General features: G+C 39.2%; 2 protein-coding genes across 4 annotated transcripts in view; one reads left to right on the top strand and one right to left on the bottom strand.

The window, feature by feature from the left end:
• The first annotated feature begins 303 nt into the window (after nt 1-303).
• On the top strand, nt 304-8430 carry dnajc3a (DnaJ (Hsp40) homolog, subfamily C, member 3a). Its single transcript, XM_058392526.1, has 12 exons — nt 304-471; nt 820-930; nt 1062-1186; nt 1282-1356; nt 2463-2615; nt 3372-3553; nt 3755-3874; nt 5647-5752; nt 5892-6012; nt 6774-6906; nt 7000-7148; nt 7925-8430. Exons 1-12 carry the CDS (start codon nt 390-392, stop codon nt 8077-8079), a joined length of 1512 nt encoding a protein of 503 aa, XP_058248509.1. The 5' UTR covers nt 304-389; the 3' UTR covers nt 8080-8430.
• Nucleotides 8431-9502: 1072 nt separating this feature from the next.
• uggt2 (UDP-glucose glycoprotein glucosyltransferase 2) overlaps nt 9503-25533 on the bottom strand; it is a 47132-nt gene continuing 31101 nt past the window's right edge. For 2 of the 3 annotated variants that reach the window (XM_058392523.1, XM_058392524.1), the window contains exons 25-41: nt 24528-24623; nt 24267-24369; nt 23955-24034; nt 22699-22888; nt 22431-22589; nt 22013-22098; nt 18987-19071; nt 18670-18752; nt 18336-18359; nt 16309-16410; nt 16118-16202; nt 15083-15265; nt 14819-14979; nt 14627-14741; nt 14419-14535; nt 10665-10821; nt 9503-10541 (exon numbers count right to left, since the gene is read on the bottom strand). In XM_058392523.1, the coding sequence (XP_058248506.1) occupies nt 10519-10541; nt 10665-10821; nt 14419-14535; nt 14627-14741; nt 14819-14979; nt 15083-15265; nt 16118-16202; nt 16309-16410; nt 18336-18359; nt 18670-18752; nt 18987-19071; nt 22013-22098; nt 22431-22589; nt 22699-22888; nt 23955-24034; nt 24267-24369; nt 24528-24623 (1849 nt within the window). In that variant the 3' untranslated portion in view covers nt 9503-10518. The remainder of the gene's footprint in view (nt 10542-10664; nt 10822-14418; nt 14536-14626; nt 14742-14818; nt 14980-15082; nt 15266-16117; nt 16203-16308; nt 16411-18335; nt 18360-18669; nt 18753-18986; nt 19072-22012; nt 22099-22430; nt 22590-22698; nt 22889-23954; nt 24035-24266; nt 24370-24527; nt 24624-25533) is intronic. The other variant, XM_058392525.1, reaches the window with a different exon arrangement.

Here is a 25533-nt window from a genome sequence, read left to right as displayed (position 1 = left end):
CCAGTGACCAAACATTAAAAAGACCGTATCAGGAGCTGATTTTAGCACATGCACATCATTGTGAGAAAACCAACTCCTGGTTATCTTCCTCATGCACACCGCTTTAGCGCTTAACCTTTCACATTCACCCACGCCGTGAACGCGCACCAGATTTAACGATGCCGTGGCTTGTCTTAGTCTAAGTAGGCGTGGTTTTGAGCAGCATGAACCAATCAGAGAGATCCAGGCGGGCGCTTGAACAGAACGAACCAATAGGAGTGACCCACGACCCAATGGGCGCTATCGGTCTGGCTGACTTGGCGAGTAGTTCTCATGATAGCGCAGAGGAAGTGTGTAGGACTAGTGGAGAGGGAGAAAGACGGGATTTAACTTAAAAAAGCCATAATATAATGGTGACCCTAACACCAGTCGCGTACAAACTAGTTAGTTATGTTCCCTTTGTACTTGTGTTGCTCGATCTACGATACGAAGGTAAGAAAGTACAGATTTCATTTACTAGATAGATGGAAAGTCATGAAACGTGGAAACTGAACTGTTTTCATTAGACCTCAATAATCTCATATAAAGGTATTATTAAGTTGTTTTCTAAGCAAATAAAGCCAAGCTGCTAAGGATTATGGTTCATGATCATGATGTGTAATGTGTTTAATAATTGTAGTATTTAAAAAAAATAGCACAGGACAAATACAATGATTTTTTTTCAATAATAACAATAAGAAGAAGAATTACAAGCATAGTGAAATGCTATGGTTTTATTCTAAGCAACCATATATGTCTTTACTGTACTATATCCTGACCTGGGTGTACTTTTGATCACAGGAGTGTTATGTGGCAGTGAGAACAGCATAGAGAAGCACTTGGAGATGGGGAAGAAGCTCCTGGCTGCCGGACAGCTGGCTGATGCACTTTCCCATTTCCATGCAGCTGTAGGTGAGTTGGTGGCCTTTTGATTTTACGTGCCTGTTTATTTATTTCTGTATTATAATGTTATGTCTGTAATGTTTTTTTTGTTTTTGTTTTTTGGGTTTTTTTTTTTACCACTTTCTGACCGCTGGGTGTAGATGGTGACCCGAAAAACTACATGGCCTACTACAGAAGAGCCACCGTCTACCTGGCCATGGGAAAGTCGAAATCGGCCTTACCAGATTTAAGCAAAGTCATCGAACTTAAACCTGATTTCACATCGGTGAGTTTTACTCCGTGTTAAAACATGTGAAATGAAGATTGGTAAAACAGTGATGATGTGTAAAACATTTGGGGGTAACTGTTGAACTTTCACAGGCAAGACTTCAGAGAGGAAGCCTACTACTGAAACAGGGGAAGCTCGATGAAGCTGAGAGTGATTTCAAAAAAGTGGTAAGGAACTCTTTGAGAACTGTGTGACTTGTCATTAATGGAGAATCCACCCTAAAGGATTTGCAAGTTGATCTTTATAACCGAATTAACTTGGCATCCAGGATTTCCTTTGTTGTTAAATTCCAAGTTGATGGTTTTTTTAGGTTAAACTCCTTTCATTGGTTGTTTTTCATGTTGGCTTACAGCTTCCTTAAATTACCCACGATGCAGTTTACCAACCTTCTGATATTGGTGCTTGTGAAATTTAGCCCTTGATTTTTTTTCTCTACCTATAGATAGTGAAGCTTTAGTCTTCCTTGAGTCTTTCCAGCTCTCTCATCTCCTCACCAGTACACTATGTCCACATTAATTAATGAAATAATTAACAAACTTCATCTTTCATACTAGCGCTGTCTGTGCAATTGCATGCATCATGTCACAGGTCACCAACTAGCCAAGCTGACTCTGACTCTGTAACACAATGATTTGTACTGTCACTTTGCATTTATAAACATTATCTATCTGCACTGTATCACATTTCTCATTAACCTGACGTTGAATGTCGATGGAAATGGTCTGTTAGAAGTTAAGAAGCTCTAGCATTTTTGCTGTTAGGCTCTAAGTGGTCTGATAGCCTATAACAGAAACAAGGCCTAATTTCAACCTTGTAGCTATCTGACAAGGCTTTTGAAACACTGGCATGTTGTCAGTGTCTTAGTTCCCTTTTCCTGAAAGTTATAGAACAATACATGATATTATATCTGTTATAAACGATGACAAGTTTGTCATTTAGCTAAGAATCTGACTAGACATGCTTTCAATGAACAGTGCATTGATTTGTATTTGTTCATGCAGTTTGCATACCTTTCATTAGGTTTATTTACACAGTATCTCAAAAAAAAAACGTTGAAATTGAAATGTTTAATAAACCGAAAGAATTTAAATTTTCTTGTAAAGTCACAGTTCCCTTTGTTAAAAGCCTTATAAAAATAAAATTGAATTGAAAACCCTGGTGAGGTTTTGGCTTTATAGAATTGTGTCCAGTCACACTGTTTTTGGAAAGCGTATCTAGAGCTGTAGGGAAAGATTTCTATGAGAATTTTTTTTTATTTCAATGTGCTCTGTAGCTGAAATCGAGCCCCAGCAGCAGAGATGAGCAGGAAGCACAGAGCCAGCTAAAGAAATCAGATGAAATCCAAAGATTGGTGACGGAGGCTCAGAGAAATTTCAAGAACAAAGACTACAGCTCAGCGGCTGTGCTCCTGGACACGGTTATTGAAGTGAGTGAGCTAATGTGCAGTTATTGTGCCGTTAATATCATAATCTTACCTAATGTTTACACCAGACGCAACACCCAAGCAATGCTTCTGTTTAATTGTCTTACTCTGTCTACTGACTTAATGCAAAAACGTGACAGTATGCAGATGTGGTGGCTCAGTGGTTCAGACTACTTGTGTTAGATTACTGCTTGTAAGGTTGTGAGTTTGCATCCCAGGTTCACCAAGCTGCAACTCTAATGTTACTGTAAAGTGTAAGATCATAATATCTCAAAAATGATATCCAGGTATGTAAGCTTAAAAGAACAATTCATGCAAAAGTCTAAACTAAAAAAATGTCCATAGCATATCCCAGAGGCAGCTTTCAATAGGTGGTGCTGCAATAATAATAACACCCATAATGCATTCCTTTAATACAGGGCTATTTAATAAGATGTTGTGAAGACCTAGTTGCATAAAGTCTACTTATAGGTACATAGCTCACAACAATGCTTGATCAATTGATGGATATAAATAATACACATATAAGGGATGTGGTTATGTGCTCTACATACACTGAACATCAAATTTAGGGTTAAACAAGAAGAAAACACATTTTTTTGGTCTTTATTCCATTGCCATATTCTTCCTGTGTTAAATATTGTGCCAATCAGCCACCTATCATCTGTAGATGTGCTTAGTGAGGAACAATTAAATTTGAGAACAGTTCCACCAGTGCGTTATGTCATGTTATGTTTACTACATGTGTGTTTTTCTTAGACATGTGTGTGGGACGTTTACTCCAGAGAGCTCCGAGCTGAGTGCTTCATTCAACTGGGTGAGATGGGCAAAGCCATCAGTGATCTTAAAGCAGCATCCAAACTGAAGAATGACAACACACAGGCTTTCTATCAGCTCAGTACCATCTATTATAACCTGGGAGATCATGAGATGTCTCTCAAGTGAGTTGCTGTTGTGTGTTTTACAGCAGTGTTGGCACTGTTTAGTACTTAGGCAGCTTGTAATGTGGAGATATTCTGACATATAAAGGCTTTACATGACTTTCCAAAGCTTTAACCTTGAATTAAAGTCTGGAGGAGGCCACGGTAATCATAGCTTATACTTCATATTTTCATGCTGACACAATGCCTTTCTGTGCTCAGTGAAGTGCGAGAGTGTTTGAAGCTGGATCCTGACCACAAGCAGTGTTTCAGCCACTATAAGCAGGTGAAGAAGCTCAACAAGCAGATCATGTCAGCTGAAGAGCTGATCCAGCAGCAGAGGTGTGTACTGCTAACAAATCACAAGCATTGTTGTTTCACAAAGTACAAGGGAAAACAAAACAGGTGATGGTTAAATAATGGACCATATCATAATCTATGATATGATATTTCCGAACCTTGAAAACTCCTCAAACTTCCTACATCAGCTAAACTCCATAGTGCTGTACAATGTCAAACTTTTCCAGACAAAAAAAATATATACATTTAGTAATATTTAAGACTTTTCCTCAATCATCCTACTTTTGTCCAGAAAACTCTGCTGGCTTATGACACCAGCTTCCCTGCTGTAAAGTTCAGAACCCATTACTAAATATAGCTTTTCATCCAGTCAGCTCATCCCTGCTTTCCTCGTTTCTCTCTGCTCCTATTGCTCATTTAATAAATGCTTCTTGTTCGGGTTCTGCAGTACTTAAAATAGCCATGGCTGCATTTATCTAAAAAAACTGGCCTTGATACAACTCCTCTTGCCAATTACAGTATAGAGAAATCTCTGGTCTTCCTTTATAGGTTGTAGTTATGGCAAACAAATAATAGCCACTTTGAATTAAAACACTTTTTTCTTTACTGAAAAAAAAGCCTTTTACTCTAAAACCTACCACTCACATTTACTTAAATGTACATTAAGTGCACATTCAACCATAGCCTCCAACGATACAGCTATACCCAGCATTACATACCTGTACTTCTTAGAGAAAGTTCTAAGATTTTAAAAAATCTTGCTACTAGAACTTAAATCACAAATATACAGTGTCTGATTTCTCTAATTTCATTGTCAGTTAAATGTGAGTCTCACATTAGCTCTCATATCTCTCACCCCCTTTTTTTAACCATCCTAACATTACACATCTTCTCCCTGTTTTAAATTAGCCTTTGTTACCCTATGTATCATCAGTTTGATTAGTATAATGTTTTTTGTTGTTCTACCTTTTAAAACTGTGGGGGAAAAAAACCCCTTCAATACAATCAAAACTTGAATGCTTTTGCAAAATAAGCAATCTGCTCATATCTTGCTCTTTCATATCCCACATCCTACTTCCATAGTCCATTTAAGCTAATTTTTTATTACTTTACAGTTGATCTTTCTTCCAGAAAGTCATTTAGTGGCATGTGTGACTGTGAATTTGATCCTGTTTTAATATATATGTATATGGATATTTATATCCATATAAAACACACCCTCACAATCCACTTTAATAGGAACACCTGCACATTCATGCAGTTGTCTAATCAGCCAATCATGTGACAGAATCCCAGTGCATAAAGTCAGAAAGATACAGGTCAAGAGCTTTAGTTAATATTCATTCCTAACGTACATCGGAACAAAGAAAATCTCTGTGACTTCAATTGTGGCATGGTTGTTGGTGCCAGATGGGTTGGTTTAATTATTTAATTAACTGATGATCTCTTGGAATTTTCACATAGATTCACACAGGCATGTGAACAACAATAAAACGTTGTGTGCGTGAAAGTTCTGTAGGTGGAATTGTGGCCAAGAGAGGTCAGAGGGTCAGATTAGTTCAAGGAACTCAAATAATCACTCTTTACAACTGTGGTGAACAGAAGTGTTTCAAACCTTGACGTGGATGGGCTACAACTGCAGAGGATCATATCAGCTTCCACTCCTGTTAACCACAAAACAGGAATTAGGATTTTTTTCAGTTAGACTGGCTGTATAATAGGCAAAAAACCCACTTCCTAAAAATAATACCAGAATTAATTTTTACAGATTGACTGTATGGTGATTTGTCTTCTCTTTTTTTTCTCCCACTCAGGTATGGAGATGCAGTGAGTAAGTACGAGTCAGTTATGAAGACAGAGCCGAACGTACCGCAGTACACTATTCATGCCAAGGAGCGCATATGCCACTGTCTTTCTAAGGTAAGAACATCTCTTTCCTTACTGACCACCCGGTGATTCCGATCACTGATTCGTATTCTATTCTGCTCGGGATAATGTTACTATCCTAACAAATCTGCAGTTTATTAATATGAAATTATACTGTTTGTTCTTGCTCCAGGATCAGCAAGGTGCTAAAGCAGTGCCTGTGTGCAGCGAAGTCCTGAGCTCAGACCCACAAAATGTGAATGCTCTAAAAGACAGGGCAGAGGCCTACCTCCAAGATGAACAATATGAAAATGGTAAATATATTATTCACAAATCTCACAGACAATCGTGTGTTCTAGCCAGGTAAATAGTGATGTATAAACTGTATAGTCAGTTAACCAAGCTCAAGATGTGCTTGGTCTAAGATAATACTTTATGTAAAACAAATACCTGTGTGTGTGTGTGTAGCATCTTATTTAAAAGAAAGAGGTGTTTTTTTTGTACTGTGAGCTAAGAAAAGTGACGTCAAATCAACACAGCTATTGTGTTGTAGTTAAAGAGCCCCAAGTTCTCAGTCAGGACTCGATTCGGAGCTCAAAAACGAAAAAATGTGACATTCATTTGAACGCAAGAAGTTTTTTTCACTTTTGCCAAAATGTGAAACAAGTCATAGGTAACAGCATCAAGTTGCTTGCTCTTGGTCAGGCTCTTAATTCGATTGACATTACTAACAGACAAAATAAAGAGTCCTAAATAGAGCCTAGTCTGCACAATATATATATTTGTTTGTGTTTATTTGATGGACAACTAGCTTGGCAAATACATACATGTCAAAAACACACATACAGTATATGCACTACTTTAGTTTCTATTTGTTTAGACCTTTCTGTAGTAGTTTCTGTATCTAAAGTCTTCCCATAGAGAATCTAGTTTCTAATCATCCTTAATCAAGCATCGCTGCGTTACCTCTGTGCCTTGATTACCTGAATCAGCAGTCTTAAATTGGAGCTGGAACTGAATCAGAGATCACACCTGCTTTATAGAATGATTTCCTAATTACATCACATCTCTGCAGCTATTAAGGACTTTGAGACTGCGAAGGAGTACAGCGAGAATGACCGTCAGATAAAGGAGGGACTGGAGAGAGCACAGCGCCTCCTCAAGCAGTCCCAAAAGAAAGACTACTACAAGATACTGGGGGTCAAGAGGTGAAATTCGTTAACAGATAAATCTGAGATCGATATTGAAGTGTGTCGTGTTTTAATATGTGTTCTGAATGGCCGGGTTTGTGTGACTCCTAGGACAGCCCAGAAGAAGGAGATCATTAAAGCCTACAGGAAGCTGGCACAGCAGTGGCACCCGGACAACTTCCAGGATCCTGAGGAGAAGAAAAAGGCTGAGAAAAAGTTTATAGACATCGCACAGGCCAAGGAAGTTCTCACTGATCCAGGTATTCTCTCACACAGCTGGACTGTTTGTGGAGGCTGTGGGCGTTAGATTTGTCTGCTGTTTATTTCAAGCAGGTTTATCCACACAGACTTTTGGGTAAAGCTTTATATTTTTAATTGAAGTCTAAAGTGTTGTTTTAAATATTGAGTTCCGTGCCCCGTGCTTGAAAAGATTTCCATAGATAAGGAATATTTATATCAGTATCATAAAAGTACAGTCGCAGGTGGAGAGAAAAAGAATTCAGGTCAGCTTCTTAGTGATTAGATTGGGTGTTGAACAAAGAAGGACTCTTCACACATGACTGAATAGTTCCTCCTGGTTTACTGTAAACTCTAAACCCTGGATTAATGCTCGAATTTACATATTTGCTGCATCAACAACTATGATTGGATAAACACAGCATGTGACATCTTTAAATAAAGTCGTATTTCATGCTTTTGCATCACTGTGAGAAAAAAAAATGCATGTAAATCTTCTTTGGCTGTTTTAAGCCTCTTGCGACACAGGAGCAGGGTTTCGTAACACCAGGGGCCAGTGTGGGTGCAGGTTTTCATTCGAATCAAGCAGAAGCCACACCTGAGTCTATTGAAAGCCAAGATCAACAGGTGGAATCAGGTGTGGCGCAACAGCATAACTGGAATAAAAAAACAAACAAACAAAAAAAACCCACCAGGCCTGGTGAATAAGACTGAATATCCCTGCTATAGACATTGGCATGTCTGGTATTATACAACATGCAGCTTATATTTGATACCTTTTATCTCTGTACTTGTGCAGAAATGAGGAGTTCGTTTGACCAAGGAGAAGACCCCCTGGACCCTGAGAACAAGCAGGGAGGAGGCCATCACCACTTCCACGGGGCTTGGGAGAGCTTCCAGGGCTTCAACCCTTTCGGCTCTGGACCCTTCAACTTTAAATTCAATTTTAACTAAACTAGGTCATCCAGAAAGGACAGCAGCTCGGATCAACCTGATCTGAATAGACACTTGGGCATCCAGGGAGAAGTGCAACCTGCTGAGCCTAATTGATACTAACTGCTACAGAAGCTGCGGTGGCATTAAGACGCATCCTATGCTGTTGAATATTCTCAGAGTTGCTAAGCGGACCCAAGCGGTATTATAAAAAGCAATTTTCCTTTCCTTCAGGGAACTTCAATGTGTGGGGTTCATTCCCAAGCAACCAAGTATCCTAAATCTATTGTGTACATAGGAGACTGCACTATTTTTCTATAAATTAAATAACGCTACATTGTAAATACAGAAATAAAAAGATGTCATTGCTTATTTAATTAAGAAGAAATTCTCTGTCGTTATTCTCTGGTTTCAGTTTTCTAGTGTCCTGTCCAAATAATAATCATAAATAATGAGTCCTTAAGTTGAACATTCACATTAATTCAGTTCTATTAGTATAGTACTTTTCAGCAATAAATATAAGAAGAAGAAGAACTGAGGGCACAATGCCTTTATTATCGCCACACATACATTACAGCAGAGTATAAGAATTCTTTTCTTCACATATCTCAGCTTAAGAGGCTGGAGTCACAGCGCAGGGGCAGATATGATACAGAAACCCCTGGAGCAGAGAGCGTTAAGGGCCTTGCTCAGGGGCCCAACAGTGGAGCTTGATCCTCCGATCAACAGTCCAGAGGCTTAACCACCTGAACCACAACTGCCCACTGTACCTAATTTTTAGGCTTTTCTGTTATTCCCAAAGTGAAGATTTAAAAAAATCTTTCTCACTTGTTTCCATCTAATTGGACTTTTACGATTAAATGGTGTATGATGACATCATCCTTAAAAAAATGTTGCATAACATTTGATGCATCACAAAACTGCCCTTCCATAAATTTATAATTTTGTGTATATTGCAAATTGTGTACATTTATGCATCCCCCCAAATCCTCAAATCTTAGTGAGACAAATGGAGACAGAAGTGAGAAGATTAATAAAATAAGCTCAGGCTTACTTTTATTTTAGTTTAAATCAGATCTCTGACAAGCAAGCTGGAGGTGATGGTGGTGAGGGGGGGAAACTGGTGAGGAAGAAACCTTCAGAGGATTCAAAAGTGTTCTCTTGACAGTAGACAATGGGATTAAAAATCTCACTGGAATGAATGAGGAAATAAGAGGCAGGCTTGGGGCAAATCGAGGGAATCTGCATTTCAGCAAATGTATTTTTATCACGGCTCCGCCCTCCATTCCCAAATTGACACTTGGCCCCGCCCACACATCCACACAGGCCAGCCTCTTCAAGCCGTATCTTGAGAGTATAAAAATGTAAACAATAAAAATGTGTGTAGTTCTTGAACAAAGTAGAATCACTTTATCACCAATGACTCCAGCTACAATAGACTACCGACGAATAATAAACATTTTATTTATTCCTGAGAAAATCCACATCCATCCATTGCAGGCTTCAAACAAAAGTAGCTCAGCCTGTAACATCAGATCGATCAGGGAATGTCACAAACACAGCACGTTGTTGTTTTTTTCTTTTTTTTCAGTTTAAAAAAATGGAAACACAAGAATCATTCATGTGGTGGATAAAATCCAATAAAATTGTACACTTTTTGCATGTTTTTGGGTAAATTTTACAAATGTCCCCAGCGCTCAGACAACCCTTAAAAAAATCTATATATAATCATACTGAAATTATGTTCAATCATATTGTAATGATTTTAGATTTCCTTATTACTGCAATAAAGGAATAACAAGTTACACATGATACAAAAAAAACTTTAATTTCCCTTCAGCCTCACCTTTCTCTGTGTAAACATTTAACAGTAATGTAAGAGGAAAAACTCATCATGAGCTTATAGTGTGGAATGAATTAATAATAATAACAATAATAATAATAATAATAAACACATCAGGCATTTGAGGAATTATAAAGGAATGTGCATATGCAGTTTTCCCATGAAACTCATCAGTGCAATGTTTCATAAACTGACCACAAGATGGCACCAAAACACAGTCCAGAACGCTTTCCGGTATTATATGTGCAGCAGAACAGACACGTAACACAAGGAAACAGTTCAATATACAAAGTTTGATCATTTTGTATATTACTGGTTCACTGCACATAATGTTGACTCCAGTGGAAAAGGAGATCTGGCTTTCTTCATATGCGTTACAAAAGGATTCCCCTTTCACGTTCTGTAAGCAAGGATGACCTATTGGACCTTTAAAATATAGACTCCAGCCAACATGATTCATAAATAGAAAACTGAAATGTGTTAAAAATGTTTCTCTTTTCGTCCTCTTCTGCAGTGTTTAGGTCCAGTTTAATACGTCCTGGTTCGGTTTGTGGATATTTATGTGCACTTGTAGAGGGTTTCGGTTGCAAACGTCCCTCTCTCCTTTAGTACAGGTGCTAAAGTTCATCCCGATGGCTGCCTATAGAAACACAAACCACACTTCTGAAAACAGCTGCAATATCACGATTCTGATGCATAAGAGACATTATGAATATTACTCAGCAGATGAACTCATCGTGGTCACAAAGGGAAGAAAGCTCACTTGTATGCTCTGTCTTTGAGGCAGATGACTTTGTGTTCTCTTTCTGATCCTTGACGCGCTTCAGGAGCTGCTTGATCTCACTGTCGTATCTGGACCACTCGGGCACGATCCGTACGGCGGCACTCAGCTTAGGCTCTTTGGTCTTTGGATTATTACACTATGGAGACATGCCACAAAAAGCTGCTTTATCAGTCACTACAAAAAAACCTCCACAGAGAGGGCATATGGAGCTTCGGTCTAAAATTTTAATGGGTGATTTGGAGCCAAGTGAATGTGCACTATTAGGGGATTATCATACATACAGCTCTGGAAAAAAAATAAGAGACCACTGCCCAATCTCCAGATTTTAATCCTATTGAAAACCTTTGGAATGTCATCAAGAGGAAGATGGATGGTCACAAACCATCAAGCAAAGCTGAGCTGTTTGCTTTTTTGCAAAAAGAGTGGTATAAAGTTCCCCAACAGCAATGTGAGAAACTGGTGGAGATCATGGAGCCAAAACACATGCAAATCAGGGTTATTCCACCAAATACTGATTTCTTAATGTTATTTACATCAAAGCCAATGGAGTAGAGATAATGTAGAGATTGTTTCACACAAAGTAAAACAATCTGACAATTTTCTAAGTTATTTTGTATAATAAAGAAAATGAAGAAAGATTTTATGAGGAAATGTGTAAATTCCCAATTTTCTTTCGAAAACTCTGGGCCAGTGTAAAAATTTGATCATTTTTTGCTGTTTTTTTTTCCGCTGTCGGTGCTGGAAATGCAATATCATGTAATGTGTATACATAAGATGCGTCATTATTTGACTCATAGTTCAGAAATGTCAATACTGTCGCCAATATCAGAATCGTACTTGTGGCTAAAATCTCTAGAATATTTAGATTTGGTGGTGGTGATTCAAGTGGTTAAGGCTCTGGGTTATTGATCAGAGAATTGGGGTTCAAGCCCCAGCAGCTCCAAGCTCCACTGTTAGGCAACTGAGCAAGGACGTTGACCCTCTCTGTTCCAGGAGGCGCTGTATCATAGTTGCCCCTGCACTCTGACCCCAACTTCCTCAGCTGGGATATGCGAAGAGAATTCCATTGTACTGTAATGTATGTGTGGCGATAATAAAGGCTCAGTTCTTTCCTCTTCTAGAACGGAGATCATCTAAATCCGCACTGTGAGAACACAAAATCCACTAATGATCCACTCATCACGTTTAGAATCTTGTTTTGAGCATTATACTGTGGTATATTATACTGATATTATAGACTGTAAATAGGATGAAAGTGCTACATTATCATTTCATGAGTCTATACCCATTCTCATGAACGAGCGCAACTTATTGATTATTAATACACATTCTGTTCATTGAAACATGCATGAGAACAATTTACTCACAAAGTTGCTAAATGAGACCCCACAAGATTAATTTGATTTTTTTTTAATATTCTATTAAAAAAATGTTTAAAATTATGATGGTCAGTGTCGTCAAATACAGCTAGACTTAAATAAATGGGTCTAAGCCTCAGAGCTAATCTCCAGACTCCAGCTCTCTAATAAAAGCATGCACTGAGGGGTTGAAGGAGGTGGGATTGTAAATGAGACTGCTATTCTCGTCTGTGTGTGTGTGTGTGTGAGTTCAGATTGTGGGAGTGAGAATATCTGGCCCTTAATTAATTCAGCTCTTTCCCGCCTGATCAGATCGAAGACATTAAAAAGGCTCTGCATGTGTGCATGAATTATCCTGATGTGTACTGAAGAGCTATAAGAGCTGAACTGGGAAAGTCTGCGACTAAAGAAAACTTCAGTGAAACCCTGTTTTGGTCACCACAAATCATATTATTATCAGGCTCCTGAATATGGATTTGGATTTCAGTTCAGTTCCGCCTTCAATCAATGCTGCTGTGAATTCAAAATCCATTTTCTTGGTTAACTGACCAGCATTAACTAGTACGTCTACTGACCGGAGGGAAAATATATAGATCAAGACCAGTGGGTTCAAGCTGTGCTGAAATCGGGCTTTACTTAAACAGCCATCTAAAATTTAATTAAAATTGGGAAGAAAAAAAAATCTGTAAGCCCTTCGATGCCATTTTATTTTCCAGGCAGACTGTACACTCACTGTCCACTTTATTAGGAACACCTGTACCTTTAAACTTCTGTGAAATTCCCAGTAAATCAGCAGTTTCTGAAATACTACTATCTGGTACCAACCTCCAGTGAAAGTCACAGACACCACACTTTCTTCCCATTCAGGTGTTTGATATAAACATTACCTGAAGCGCTTAACCTGTATCTACATGATTTTCTTCTTTTTTGCATTGTGCTGCTGCCACATGATTAGTTGATTTGAAAACTGCAGGAATGTGTTCCTAATAAAATGGACTGTGAGTGCAGATATACACATTTACACAGAAAAAATAAAGAAAATGTTCTAGTACATTTATTTCTTCACTCTCAATCTCCACTAAGCTTAGGTGGCTGCACTAAATTGAAGTTTCTGCTTCTCCGTCACTGTAATTATCTCAAAAAAAAAGTGAGAAAAAAAGCTGCTAACAGTCGTTTTTTTACTCGGCTCGGGTGCAACAGTTTTGGTGGTATATCAAGTAATTAAAGTAAATGGCTCTCGTTCTAGGAACAGAGAGAAAATCACTTCCAAGTACGTAAGAAGCCAAGAATGCACTTAGTCATAGAATTTCATCTGAAGTTATATTGTTTGTAGATAAACTGCAGCGTCTACACTGGTCTGAAAGAACGGAAATGTTTCAGCTATAAAAGCACAGTGAGATGAGAAGTAATGTAGTGCTGCTTGCAGACCTAAGCTCTAGGATGATGCAGTGACAGAACCTGGAGTAAGTAGTATGGGTTTTTAAAGAGAGTTGTGTTTTATCTGCCTGGAGGAGAACAGCTGTACATCAGCAACACTGCAGAGTCGACAACACTGCACTAACTATATAAACTTCAGCAGGGACACTTTCTGGCACTTGGAATAAAATAATTCAGATCAGTGTTCAACTGAAACCTGGTGCTTTTCAGGAAATCTTCTTGAGCTGCAGAAATGTTTTCTGGATATCTGGAGGACGAATTAAAAGCTGCACAAAATGATTTATGTGTATAATTAACATTTCTTATTCAGAACTGTTTGTGTTCTTTGTCCTTAGGTCATTTTATACGCGCACTTTAATGCAGGAAAGGTTTGTTCTTCTGACCAATACATGAAACGAGTCTGTAGGTTTTTGAGCTTTCATGGCCCAAAGATTTTTTCTATTTTGATTGAACTCAAAATGAATAACAGCAACAACGTGTAGTATTATATTTATTTTTAAAGATGTCAGTACCATCATTGATGTGATCATGTGACCGTCAGAAGAGAGCCAAAGAAAATGGCGGAGGCATGCTTTCGAGCAACAACGACGGAGACATGTGCTTGGAACCGGACCACCAAGAAGACTAACAATTGCCTGAATTCATCATGTTGTTCATACAGTTTGGTGAAATCAAACGTGTCTGGATGCTAACCATGTCGAAAGTAGGACTAATAGTTTGCACCCTAATTAAGTCAGCTTCTAGAAGTGTTTATATTTAACGTATTACTTAGTTATATTAAGTTAGCAGTATTTAGTGTTTAAACGCTCCATAATGTAGAAACATAGGAGGAGATGACTTTTAAAAGGAGTTTAAAATACAGTAAGATGGGAATAGTGTAATGATTCTTTTGTTCACACAGTGACTACACATTAAAATGGCTGTGATGGGGTACATACCAGGTCAATTGTCTTAGCACTGGCTTTGGAGGCATCATCACACCAAGTTTCACACCACAGCCAGTCTTGAGGTAACGACTTAATGGCCACTTGATGGATCATGTTGTTAGGGAGATCCTATCAGGAGAAGACAGACCCATACAGTTTAATGCACTGAAAGTCGAAGCTGTTTAGAATGCAATTAATATTTAATATTTAATATTCAGACCTGGTCCAGATTGGAAAGGCTGTTCGGATCTTGGCTTAAAGCTTGGTACTGTCCTCGGAGACGATCTCCTGCTGCAATCTTCCTGAACTTCTTTAGGTCCACCACATACAGCGCGCTGGAGGGAGATGTTGATTATTAACAGAAGTCACAATTATTACCAGCAGACTAATGGTGGCAGCAGTGACACTCAACCTGATGTGGTATTTCCTGTGACCCAAATGGGACGCCCAGTAACCAGTCTTCCAGAACCGGTAACCGTCCATTTCACGTCGGCTGTCACAGAACGGTGTATATCCATAGGGAGCTCCCTCCAAGTCCAAGTCCCTCAGCTCTTTCAGATCTGCCCTGACAATCTGATTACAAGAATTCGTTTAGTCCTAATGACTCAAAACATGCAAATATTTGGTTAAAGAGCAGAGGATGGAGAAAGCACATGCTAAATTAATCGTGAATTACCTGATCAGCGTCCACAAAGATGATCTTATCCACTGCTAGAGGGAAAAGAACATCCAGGAAAAGAATCTTGTAGCCCCAGATAATGCGCTGTTTCTCTGTCTGCTGATGCAACCAGCGTGGCCACTTATACTGCACCAGTTCATACTGGAAACCGTAGGCTTCAGCCATGTGGGGAATGGACTCCTACACACACACACGATATTGATGAAGGGGGGAAAAAAGGACCAAATATTGTCTCCTAGCAACAGATTTCACACAATAATAAATAATTCATCATGTGCAATTGTTGATTTAGTGTCAAAACCTTAACTGGAGCCAATAGGTAGGTACTGTTGCTCAGCTTTCTGACTTTTGCACCAAACCAAAGCAAATAATCTTTTCAATTAATTCTTTTACCTCATGTGATATACACTCACCATCCACTTTATTAGGAACATCTATAGACCAGTTATAAAAAATAATACAGACACAGGCCATTGCTTCAATTAAAATCTATTCTCAGAGTGGAGAAAAAATATAATAACTGTGACTTTAACCGTGGCTTGAATGTTTGTCTGAGTATTTGAGAAACTTTAAGAATCTCCTGGGATTTTCACACATGACTGAGTGGTGTGAAAATAATCTTCTTGTTAAGAGAGGTTATAGTAAAAATGGCCTGAAGGATAACTCATATATATATATATTATGTTATATATATAACCATGGTGAGCTGAAAAGCATCCCAACATGCATATAACAATGAACCTTGAGGTGGATGCTGTAGAAGATCCCACCAGGTTTCACTCCTGTCAGCCAAGAAACAGGAATCTGAGGCTAACAAGGTCTATACATTGCTGTATAAACTACAAATATGCCTTTTCTTCTGTCTGTGATGCAGATGGATCAGTTAATGCAGTGAAAATTGTGGATGTGTGTTATTTAAAAGCTATAATCACAGCTCCAGGTCAATCTATGTGCAAGGAAGAGAGACTGGATGTGTGCAATTATCAAATCAGAAGCTTTTTCGGACAAGGTTAAAGCACACAGAGATTTCACCTTAAAAGAAGGAGAGAGGTAATTTTTCAGGAACCAAAACTTAATGGGGGTTTTGGTGTGTTGGAGGACAGACAGCATCATTATTCTGAAAAACAAATAGAAGAGGATGAATAAAGGTGATAGATAAAAGCAGAACAACAGTGTGTGCATCTGACTGTGTGTGCGTGTGTGTGTGTGTGCGTGTCCACTACCTCAGGAAGCGCTCATATAGATGTCCAGACGCCACTGAAAAGATGTTGAGCACGTCCTCCTTCTTCGTATCTCCTTCTTCAGCACTGGAGCCGCCGGTTAAACTGCGAAACACACAAATCCATACAAAAGAAGTTTCTTGTAAATAACACAATCACAAAATGAATCAGAATCAATGAGCCTTGTGTGCATGTGGAATGATGTTTAGGTGCACCAGGCAGACACACTTAGCCCTGAGTGTCCGAATAAATTTCAGAGCTGACGTTGATTGGTGGAGAGCTGAGACGTCCGACAAAACAAATGCATGCCAAGAAAACAGTAGATGTGTACAAGAAGCCTTCTTTTTTTATATGCTCTGTGTTTTTCCACAGCATATTAAATAATCATCTCATTTGGTGAGCTGCCTTGGCCCGGAAAGCAAGGATATGCTCAAGAGCATTCGCTTCTCTGTAATTAAAGAAACTGAAACGAACACAGGCCATCGGGTGACTGAGGGCTGCTTCAGGCCATGGGAGCATGCTGAATTGTGGACAAGTGAGCACTGGATACACACTGAAACACCAGTACAGTTGTGTATGTTCAAATATTACTCAAAACATACTGGGTGAGATTTAAAAGAACAATTTGGAAAAGAAAGAAATATTAAATGAGGGACAGCTCGGTGGGTGGAAATACCTTGTTGATAAAAGAGGAAAATGGATATAGGATACAGAAACTCACATAACTCTTTACAGCCACGGTGAGAAGAAAAGCTCACAGTCACATTCAACAATGATGTCTATATTAAATATCTTTTTTTTTTTTTTTTGTTCGTCTGCATGTGTAGAAACAGGAAGCGATATGAGCACAGACACACAAAACACCACAGACTTGAGTGTGATTGTTCTCTGTGCCCCTGGAACATTAATCTAGTTTCAGACTCACTCGAATCTATCGAAACACACTGCATTTGCATTCATCGTGCATCATCACAAACGCAATATGTTTTCAATGATTTATGTTTTATTATTATTTTGGTGTCATTACGCACAGCAAGACCTCTTCTTTGCTCCCACTGTGTTTCCCCTGCACTCCTGGTTCACGTGTGTTATGGAAACGAATGAAATCATCTCCATCATTTTCATTTCACTGTCTGTGCCGCTTATCCGATCTATCCTCGGGTCATGGGGAGCCAGGCGTCATCGGGCATCAAGGCAGGATACACCCTGGACGGAGTGCCAACCCATCGCAGGGCACACACACACTCACTCACTCATGCAATCACACACTACGGGCAATTTAGAGACTCTAATCAGCCTAGAAGCATGTCTTTGCCCTGTGGGAGGAAACTGGAGCACCCGGAGGAAACCCACCAAGTACAGGGAGAACATACAAACTCCACACACACTGTGAGCGGGAGCGAGACTCGAACCCAGGGCACTGGAGGTTACTTTGCTTCCAGAACAAACGCAGTTGCGTTCACATTCATGGGAGTTTCAGAGCAAATTAACTCACACCACCTCCTACAGGGAGTCTCGGGTTCAGTACCACACTGTACTTCCTGCTCCAATGATTTTTCATGCAATCTGTGCTCAGTTTCAGTTTCGGACCAACCTGCTGTGAAAAGACCCCTACAATTAAACCCTGCACCACTAACGCCACAGTAATCTCCAAATCCCTTCACCAGAAATGTGGACTCTGATGTAAAATGAAATGGTGGATGAATAAGTGCAGCATTTAGATGTTTCATTTAAAACATCTGAACTAATAAAACTATACATTCAGCAGTATTACAGTAAGAATATGAACTCGCTTACTAATGGCTGCTGTGATTAATATTAAAATGAACGTTACTAGCTGGTGCATGAGATCTTGCTTCATGACATCTGATGAAACCTGAAGTAAAACTGCACTCTTCATTTATTCTGTCAGGTCTAATTTCCTCTCTGATCTAGCAGAAGATACAATCATGAACCCAACCCTAGGGCGAGTTGTTAAAGGCTGATGTGAAGGTATATTATGGATTTATTATAAAGTTTTGGCTCCCTACCTTTTCTCCAAAGTACTCCACACACTTGACACAGACAGCAGTGAAGAGACAGATTACAAAATTAACACAGCTGTTCACTGAAATGAACATTTAAACAACATGCACACTGTACATGCGCATACACTGTGATATTACACTGGATACTGATGCACGTTTCGACAGGGGGAAAAAAACCCAGCAGCAGTGCACAGAGACATAAATACATTAATAAGCTTTCTTTATTCATGTCTCCCCTTTAGAGAATCTATAAAACTACATAAACTCTTCAGTCCACTGAATGAAATACACTGTAAACCATTCACATGCACACTGTAAAGCCCTAGGTTTGATGTACCTGGTAATCGAGTCCCACAGGCCTTTGCTTTCTGTAGATTCACTCAGAAGATCTTCACTGTATTTGTCCGGCTTTTTTTGAACCTACATGCCACAGACAGACATCCTTTCACTTTTAGGAAGATTATGGAAGGTTTACATGAATGTACATTCAGACATCCATCCAGATATTAGTGTAGTCTTAACTTCCTCATTTTTAATGCAGAAAAACTCGGAAGTGAAAAAAGAAACAGTAATCACTTTTAAAGAATGAGTGAAGATTTTAGTGCTACATAATTTAGTATTTCACTTGACACCAGATCATGCATGAACACTCACTCTGACTTTGATGATCTTGCTGTGAAAGCTGTTGAGCATCACGATCACATCTCCGGCATCTGCAGGTGAGTCCGTTCCATCGTGCCTAACCATAACAGGATAAAAAAAAATAATAAATTAGTGAATTAACTACAGTGTATCTGCACAATAGATCACTTACAGTTAGGGAAAAAATTATTTGAACCCATGCTGATTTTGTAAGTTTGCCCACTAACAAAGAAATGATCAGTCTGTAATTTCAATGGTAGGTTTATTTGAACAGTGAGAGACAGAACAATAACAAAAAAATCCAGAAAAATGCATTTCAAAAAAGTTATAAATTAATTTGCATTTTCATGAATGAAATAAGTATTTGATCCCCTATCAATCAGCAAGATTTCTGGCTCCCAGGTGTCTTTTATACAGGTAACAAGCTGGCATTGGGAGCCCTTTCAGCTCGTTACCTGTATGCAAGACACCATCCACAGAAGGAAGCAATCAATCCAGATTCCAAACTCTCCATCATGACCAAGACCAAAGAGCTGTCCAAGGATGTCAGGGACAAGATTGTAGACCTACACAAGGCTGGAATGAGCTACAAGACCATCGCCAAGCAGCTTGGTGAGAAGGTGACAACAGTTGGTGCAATTATTCGCAAATGGAAGAAACACAAAAGGACTATCAATCTTCCTCGATCTGGGGCTCCATGCAAGATCTCACCTCATGGAGTTTCAATGATCATGAGAATGGCGAGGAATCAGCCCAGAATTACACTGGAGGATTTTGTCAGTGATCTCAAGGCAGCTGGGACCATGGTCACCAAAAAAACAGTTGGTAACACACTACGCCGTGAAAGACTGAAATCCAGTAGCACCCGCAAGGTCCCCCTGCTAAAGAAAGCACATGTACAGGCTCATCTGAAGTTTGCCAGTGAACATCTGAATGATTCAGAGGAGAACTGGGTGAAAGTGTTGTGGTCAAATGAGACCAAAATCCAGCTCTTTGGCATCAACTCAACTCGCCGTGTTTGGAGGAGGAGGAATGCTGCCTATGACTCCAAGAACACCGTCCCCACCGTCAAACATGGAGGTGGAAACATTATGCTTTGGGGGTGTTTTTCTGCCAAGGGGACAGGACAACTGCACCGCATCAAAGGGAGGATGGACGGGGCCATGTACCATGAAATCTTGGGTGAGAACCTCCTTCCCTCAGCCAGGGCATTGAAAATGGGTCGTGGATGGATATTCCAGAATGACAATGATCCAAAACACATGGCCAAGGCAACAAAGGATTGGCTCAAGAAGAAGCATATTAAGGTCCTGGAGTGGCCTAGCCAGTCTCCAGACTTCAATCCCATAGAAAATCTGTGGAGGGAGCTGAAGGTTCGAGTTGCCATACATCAGCCATGAAACATTAATGACTTGGAGAGGATCTGCAAAGAGGAGTGGGACAAAATCCCCCCTGAGATGTGTGCAAACCTTGTGGCCAACTACAAGAAACATCTGACCTCTGTGACTGCCAACAAAGGTTTTGCCACCAAGTACTAAAGCACGTTTTGCGAAGGGGTCAAATACTTATTTCATTCATGAAAATTCAAATTAATTTATAACTTTTTTGAAATGCATTTTTCTGGATTTTTTTGTTATTGTTCTGTCTCTCACTGTTCAAATAAACCTACCATTGAAATTATAGACTGATCATTTCTTTGTTGGGAAATGATGGGAAAAGTGGGCAAACTTACAAAATCAGCAGGGGATCAAATAATTTTTTCCCTAACTGTACATTCCTACAGTGGATAGATTATTAGAGTAAAGCATTTTTTTTTATTATTTCTGGCATTTTTCTCATTTTATACAACTGAGCAATTGAGGGTTAACGGCCTTGCTCAGGGGCCCAGCAGCAGCAGCTTTTGGTGGACCTGAGATTAAAACTCACAACCTTCTGATCAGTAGTCCAGCACCTTCACCATTAAGATACCACATACACTATGTGATATTACAGGGGAAACAGACACGTTTCGACAGGGGGGAAAAAAACCAACAGCAGTGCACTATGTAGCTGATCTTTAAGACAGACATTTCTGTCTCTACTAGGAGATGCAAGTGGTCAAGAAAGGCTCGGTGGTTAAGATGCTAGACCACCATATTGTCACTGCTGAGCCCTTGAGCAAGGCCCTTAACCCTCAACGGCTCAGTCACTCTGGACGTCTGCTAAATGTCATAAATATATGCTACATTCCTATACCACTACATACACACTTCCAAGCTATTGTTTGGGTCAGTAATTGAGTTTTATAAAATATGCTTCATAAATTGCACAGATCAAACGAACTATTTTACCACCGAATGACTTATAACTATGAATTCTGCCCTAAAACATAGGGTTTCTTCAATTTTTCATTACACACTGTCTTTTTGTACAAAAACAACTTACATTTAACCCTCACTCATGTGACACATTGCAGACAGCTTTCAATTTCTTATTCTAATAGAGAGGTCATTAAAGGTTCTCTCTGTCCTATTCGTATTTGTATGCAGGACGGAACTGGACCATCACTAATGTTGTTGTCGTCCGTCACAGAGCGGAGTGAGTGAGTGAATACACTACAGGTTTTCTCTCCACACTCACAAATTGTTAGTCTGAGGAACAACTGTACTGCCAGGGTAGAGCTTTGTCTACAGAAATGATGGACAAATCTTTTGATTGGATGTGATTTGAGAGCAATCTTAGCCCAGCCTCTGAAGAACCACCTCAAGCCAGAAGGGAGCGTGAAATGAAAAAAAAAACAAAAACAAAATCCCTAAACGGCAATTTCTTACCCTCCACCCACAAATCACCAGGCTTTGTCGTTAACATAAAGGCAGTGCACAGATCGAGTGGAATTCCAATAGGTTTAGGTGTTTGTACACACATTATTTTCCAGTATCCATGTCCATCCATCACACTTACAGCCTTTGTGGGCCATTATATAACTCGTTAGCAGGAATAAACTTCCATTTAGATCCACCATAATGGGATTCTTTCTTCTAAGATAAAGCCGTACTCACGCTTGTATCTGATAAATGTCTTCCGAACGTCCCTTGCGCAACCTCAGGATCCAGGCACCAGGGTTAGCCTTCAGCTGGAAGTATCCCTGGAAGACAAATTAGAGAACAATCAAAACATAAGAATTAACAAGAGACGCATGATTGCATATCATTACCTTATACATCCTGTCCATTCAGAACAATGCTAAATGTTTTCATTTAATATTATGGTTTAAGCTGCAGCACTTTGGTGTCTTAGATGCATAAAAATATGAAAAAAAAATAAACATATTGGCTTTTACTTGCTTCTGCCTCTAAAGGTAAAATCCCAGAGAGTTGTGTTGGTGTTATCACTTTATAGTATATGAACTATTAATTAAGTCTGGTTTGCTTTTAAACCCTTGTTGACGTATAAAAGCATCCCTAAGTTTGGTCTTACCAGGTTGGCCATGACAATAGTATCATGCATGAGCGGCTCCTGCTTCATGCCCAGTGTAAACTGCAGTCCTCGTGGAGGTTGACCTGTGGACAGGTCGAAGCAGTGGCCCTCTAGCAGCAGATACTCCAGTTCGTACTCTGCGTTTACCACACCACTGACCTGAGACACACAACACAATCCGACATCATATTTGACCTAAAAGCATGCATTGCCAAGTTTAATTAAAAAAAAAAAAACATGCCATTTTTTAATGAATTTTCTACTGTACCTCTTGTAGGTGAATGTTGTCCAGGTCATATGGACTCTGGACCGCTTCCACCATCCAGCTCTCAGGTGTGATCATGTTCAGTGTAAGCAATGGGGATTCTGGGATCTCAGTGAAGCGAGCCATCGGCCCTGGAGACAGTGTGTCATTCCCAAAGAAAGCCACATCAGCTTCCATAACAAAACGGTAGAAGCTGCCAGAAAAACAGAGATTTTTTTTATATCATCGTACTGTGTAGATACACTGATCAGGCATAACATTATGACCACTGACAGGTGAAGGGTATAACACTGATGATCTCCTCATCATGGCACCTGTTAGTGGGTGGGGTATATTAGGCAGCAAGTGAACATTTTGTCCTCAAGGTTGATGTGTTAGAAGCAGGAAAAATGGACAAGTGTAAAGATTTGAGCGAGTTTGACAAGGGCCAAATTGTGATGGCTAGACCACTGGATCAGAGCATCTCCAAAACTGCAGCTCTTGTGGGGTGTTCCCGGTCTGCAGTGGTCAATATCTATCAAAATTATCCTTTACAATTACAACTTACAGGAGTCCATGCCTAGACGGGTCAGGGCTGTTTTGGCAGCAAAAAGGGGGACCAACACAATTTTAGGCAGGTGGTCATAATATTATGCCTGATCGGTGAATACAGAGAGAACTGACTATAGAAAACACTGTAAAAAAAACAAACAAACAAAAAACTGTAGCCTATCCTATATCAGTACATCAGTCAAAACACATGCAGACTGAACATAATTTATGGACTACATTTATTAAGAGTAAAATGGTGTGATAAAATGACACCATGCACTGAAAGATCAACTTGATCTGACTGTCAATAACCTGAAAATAATAAAAATCAAACGTTTTTTGACCACGTAAACACCATGATTTATCAGAAATCAGAAATCTCTAGGATCGGTCAGAAAACTAAACTAAAACTTACACCTAGCTCATTTGCAGATTATTAGGTTTTTGGAATATCTATAAGGCAATTCAGCAATAACAATTAAAATGAAATATATTTTGTAGCCTTCATTATGCAGGTCTTCATTATTGTAACAGAAGTTATAAAAGAAGTCATTTTCCATGCTGAGGCACACTGTTATTACCAGATTAGGTTTTAACATTGACAGAAGCTCAAGAAGACTCTGTATTTGTAAGACCTAATGAAAAGAAATGAGTTTAATGAACTTATAAAGTAAGTGTTTGTTTTGACATGCATGGAAGAGAAAGGTTAATGTGGTTCCATCTCTCACCTCTTCAGGGGCATCTCTGACAGCTTGGCTCTGCAGTTCATGAACAACTGAACCCTCACATTTACCACCTGACCAAGTACCTGCAGGAGACGAGCACACACACACACACACATACACACATCAGCTCAAGGCTCCTAGGTCATGCCACTGCTCTTATTTTAACTTCCCCAAGAATCTGGAGAACAAAGTACACAGCAGAGGCTTAAGCATAGAACTGGGACTAGCAGGTCAGTAAACTGGAAGACTATTCACGTTCCACAAAATGAGGCTACATCTTCACCCAACACACACTCAATTAACAGCGGCACTTACGATCAATAACGGAGCTAACTTCTGAGCATCCCTCGTGAGCGGATCCACAGTTGCAACCACATCAAAAAACACCTCATCTTCCCGTGGGGAAAGGTGCAAAACACTGCAAGCATGAGCAAAATCAAGGCATGTTGTTTATTTCACCAAAGCAACAAAAATGCGGCACGTAATTCTCCAGTGCAGCTTTTTAGCTTGTCTAGAATCAATAAAAGGGAAAGATGAATGGGTTTTTTCTAAAAAAAAAAAAAAAAAATTAATTACCTGTGTTTGTCTTTCAGAAATTTGATATCCTTCCTGGGCTCTGTTTTGGGAGCAGCTGAGAGGAGAGCATCCACTTTCATAATAAGATCACATGTACTGGGGAGAAAGAAAACACTACATCAATGGAATCCCAAAGCTTTAGATATATATATATATATATATATATATATATATATATGTATATATATATATATATATATATATATATATATATATATATATATATATATATATATATATAGAGTCTTTTTTTAATCTGGCCTACCAAAAATGTAAAAACCTAAAATACAATCATGTACTGAAATACAATTGAGTTTAAAAGTGCTATTCCCTGCAATTCCACTAGAGGGCAAAAGAGAGCATTAGACTCAGCTACTCTAAAATGATGCCAATGATGTTCTAACAAAGTCAATCAAAATAAAAACTGACCAAGAGAACATGCACAACACTGTGTGGTAAAAAAACATCTCTCTTATTAATGAAATAGATTCTAATAGCATATAAGTCACACATAAGTCACACCACAGAGCATCTGAATGCTCAAATCTGATTGGTCAGACGGTGTGTGTTATTTTCGTATAAAAGCACCATCTGGACAGTCGTACTAGCTGTAACATGAAGGACAGATTAATTATTAATGCGAGCTGATAATTATTCTAAGATGTAATAAGTCATAGTTTCTACAGTAAGAGCCCATACACGGTTTGACTTGTATGGCAGACACTCTATATCATGTATGATTAATAATAAACAGATTTGCAAAAACTGCTGCTCAACAAAGTGAAATGATTAATCAATGATGTTGGTGACATTATTTAAGAAACATTTTTCTTAAAAAAAGAAAAGTTTTTCAGACATTTTTAAACGAGTCTCGGTTGTAGGCTTTGTGACAGCAAAAAATTTTCCCAGTTCGAGGAAAGCCTTCAGGGTAGAGTTAGTGCTGAGACAGAGGGGGTGGGGGTGGGGGTGGGGGGGCAGAAAGAGAGAGAGAGAGACAGAAGAGAGA

Source organism: Hemibagrus wyckioides, linkage group LG06 (genome assembly GCF_019097595.1).
Source record: "Hemibagrus wyckioides isolate EC202008001 linkage group LG06, SWU_Hwy_1.0, whole genome shotgun sequence".
Classification (NCBI taxonomy): domain Eukaryota; kingdom Metazoa; phylum Chordata; class Actinopteri; order Siluriformes; family Bagridae; genus Hemibagrus; species Hemibagrus wyckioides.
Note: the sequence above shows the minus strand (reverse complement) of the source record. Positions and strands in the feature narration are given on the sequence as shown.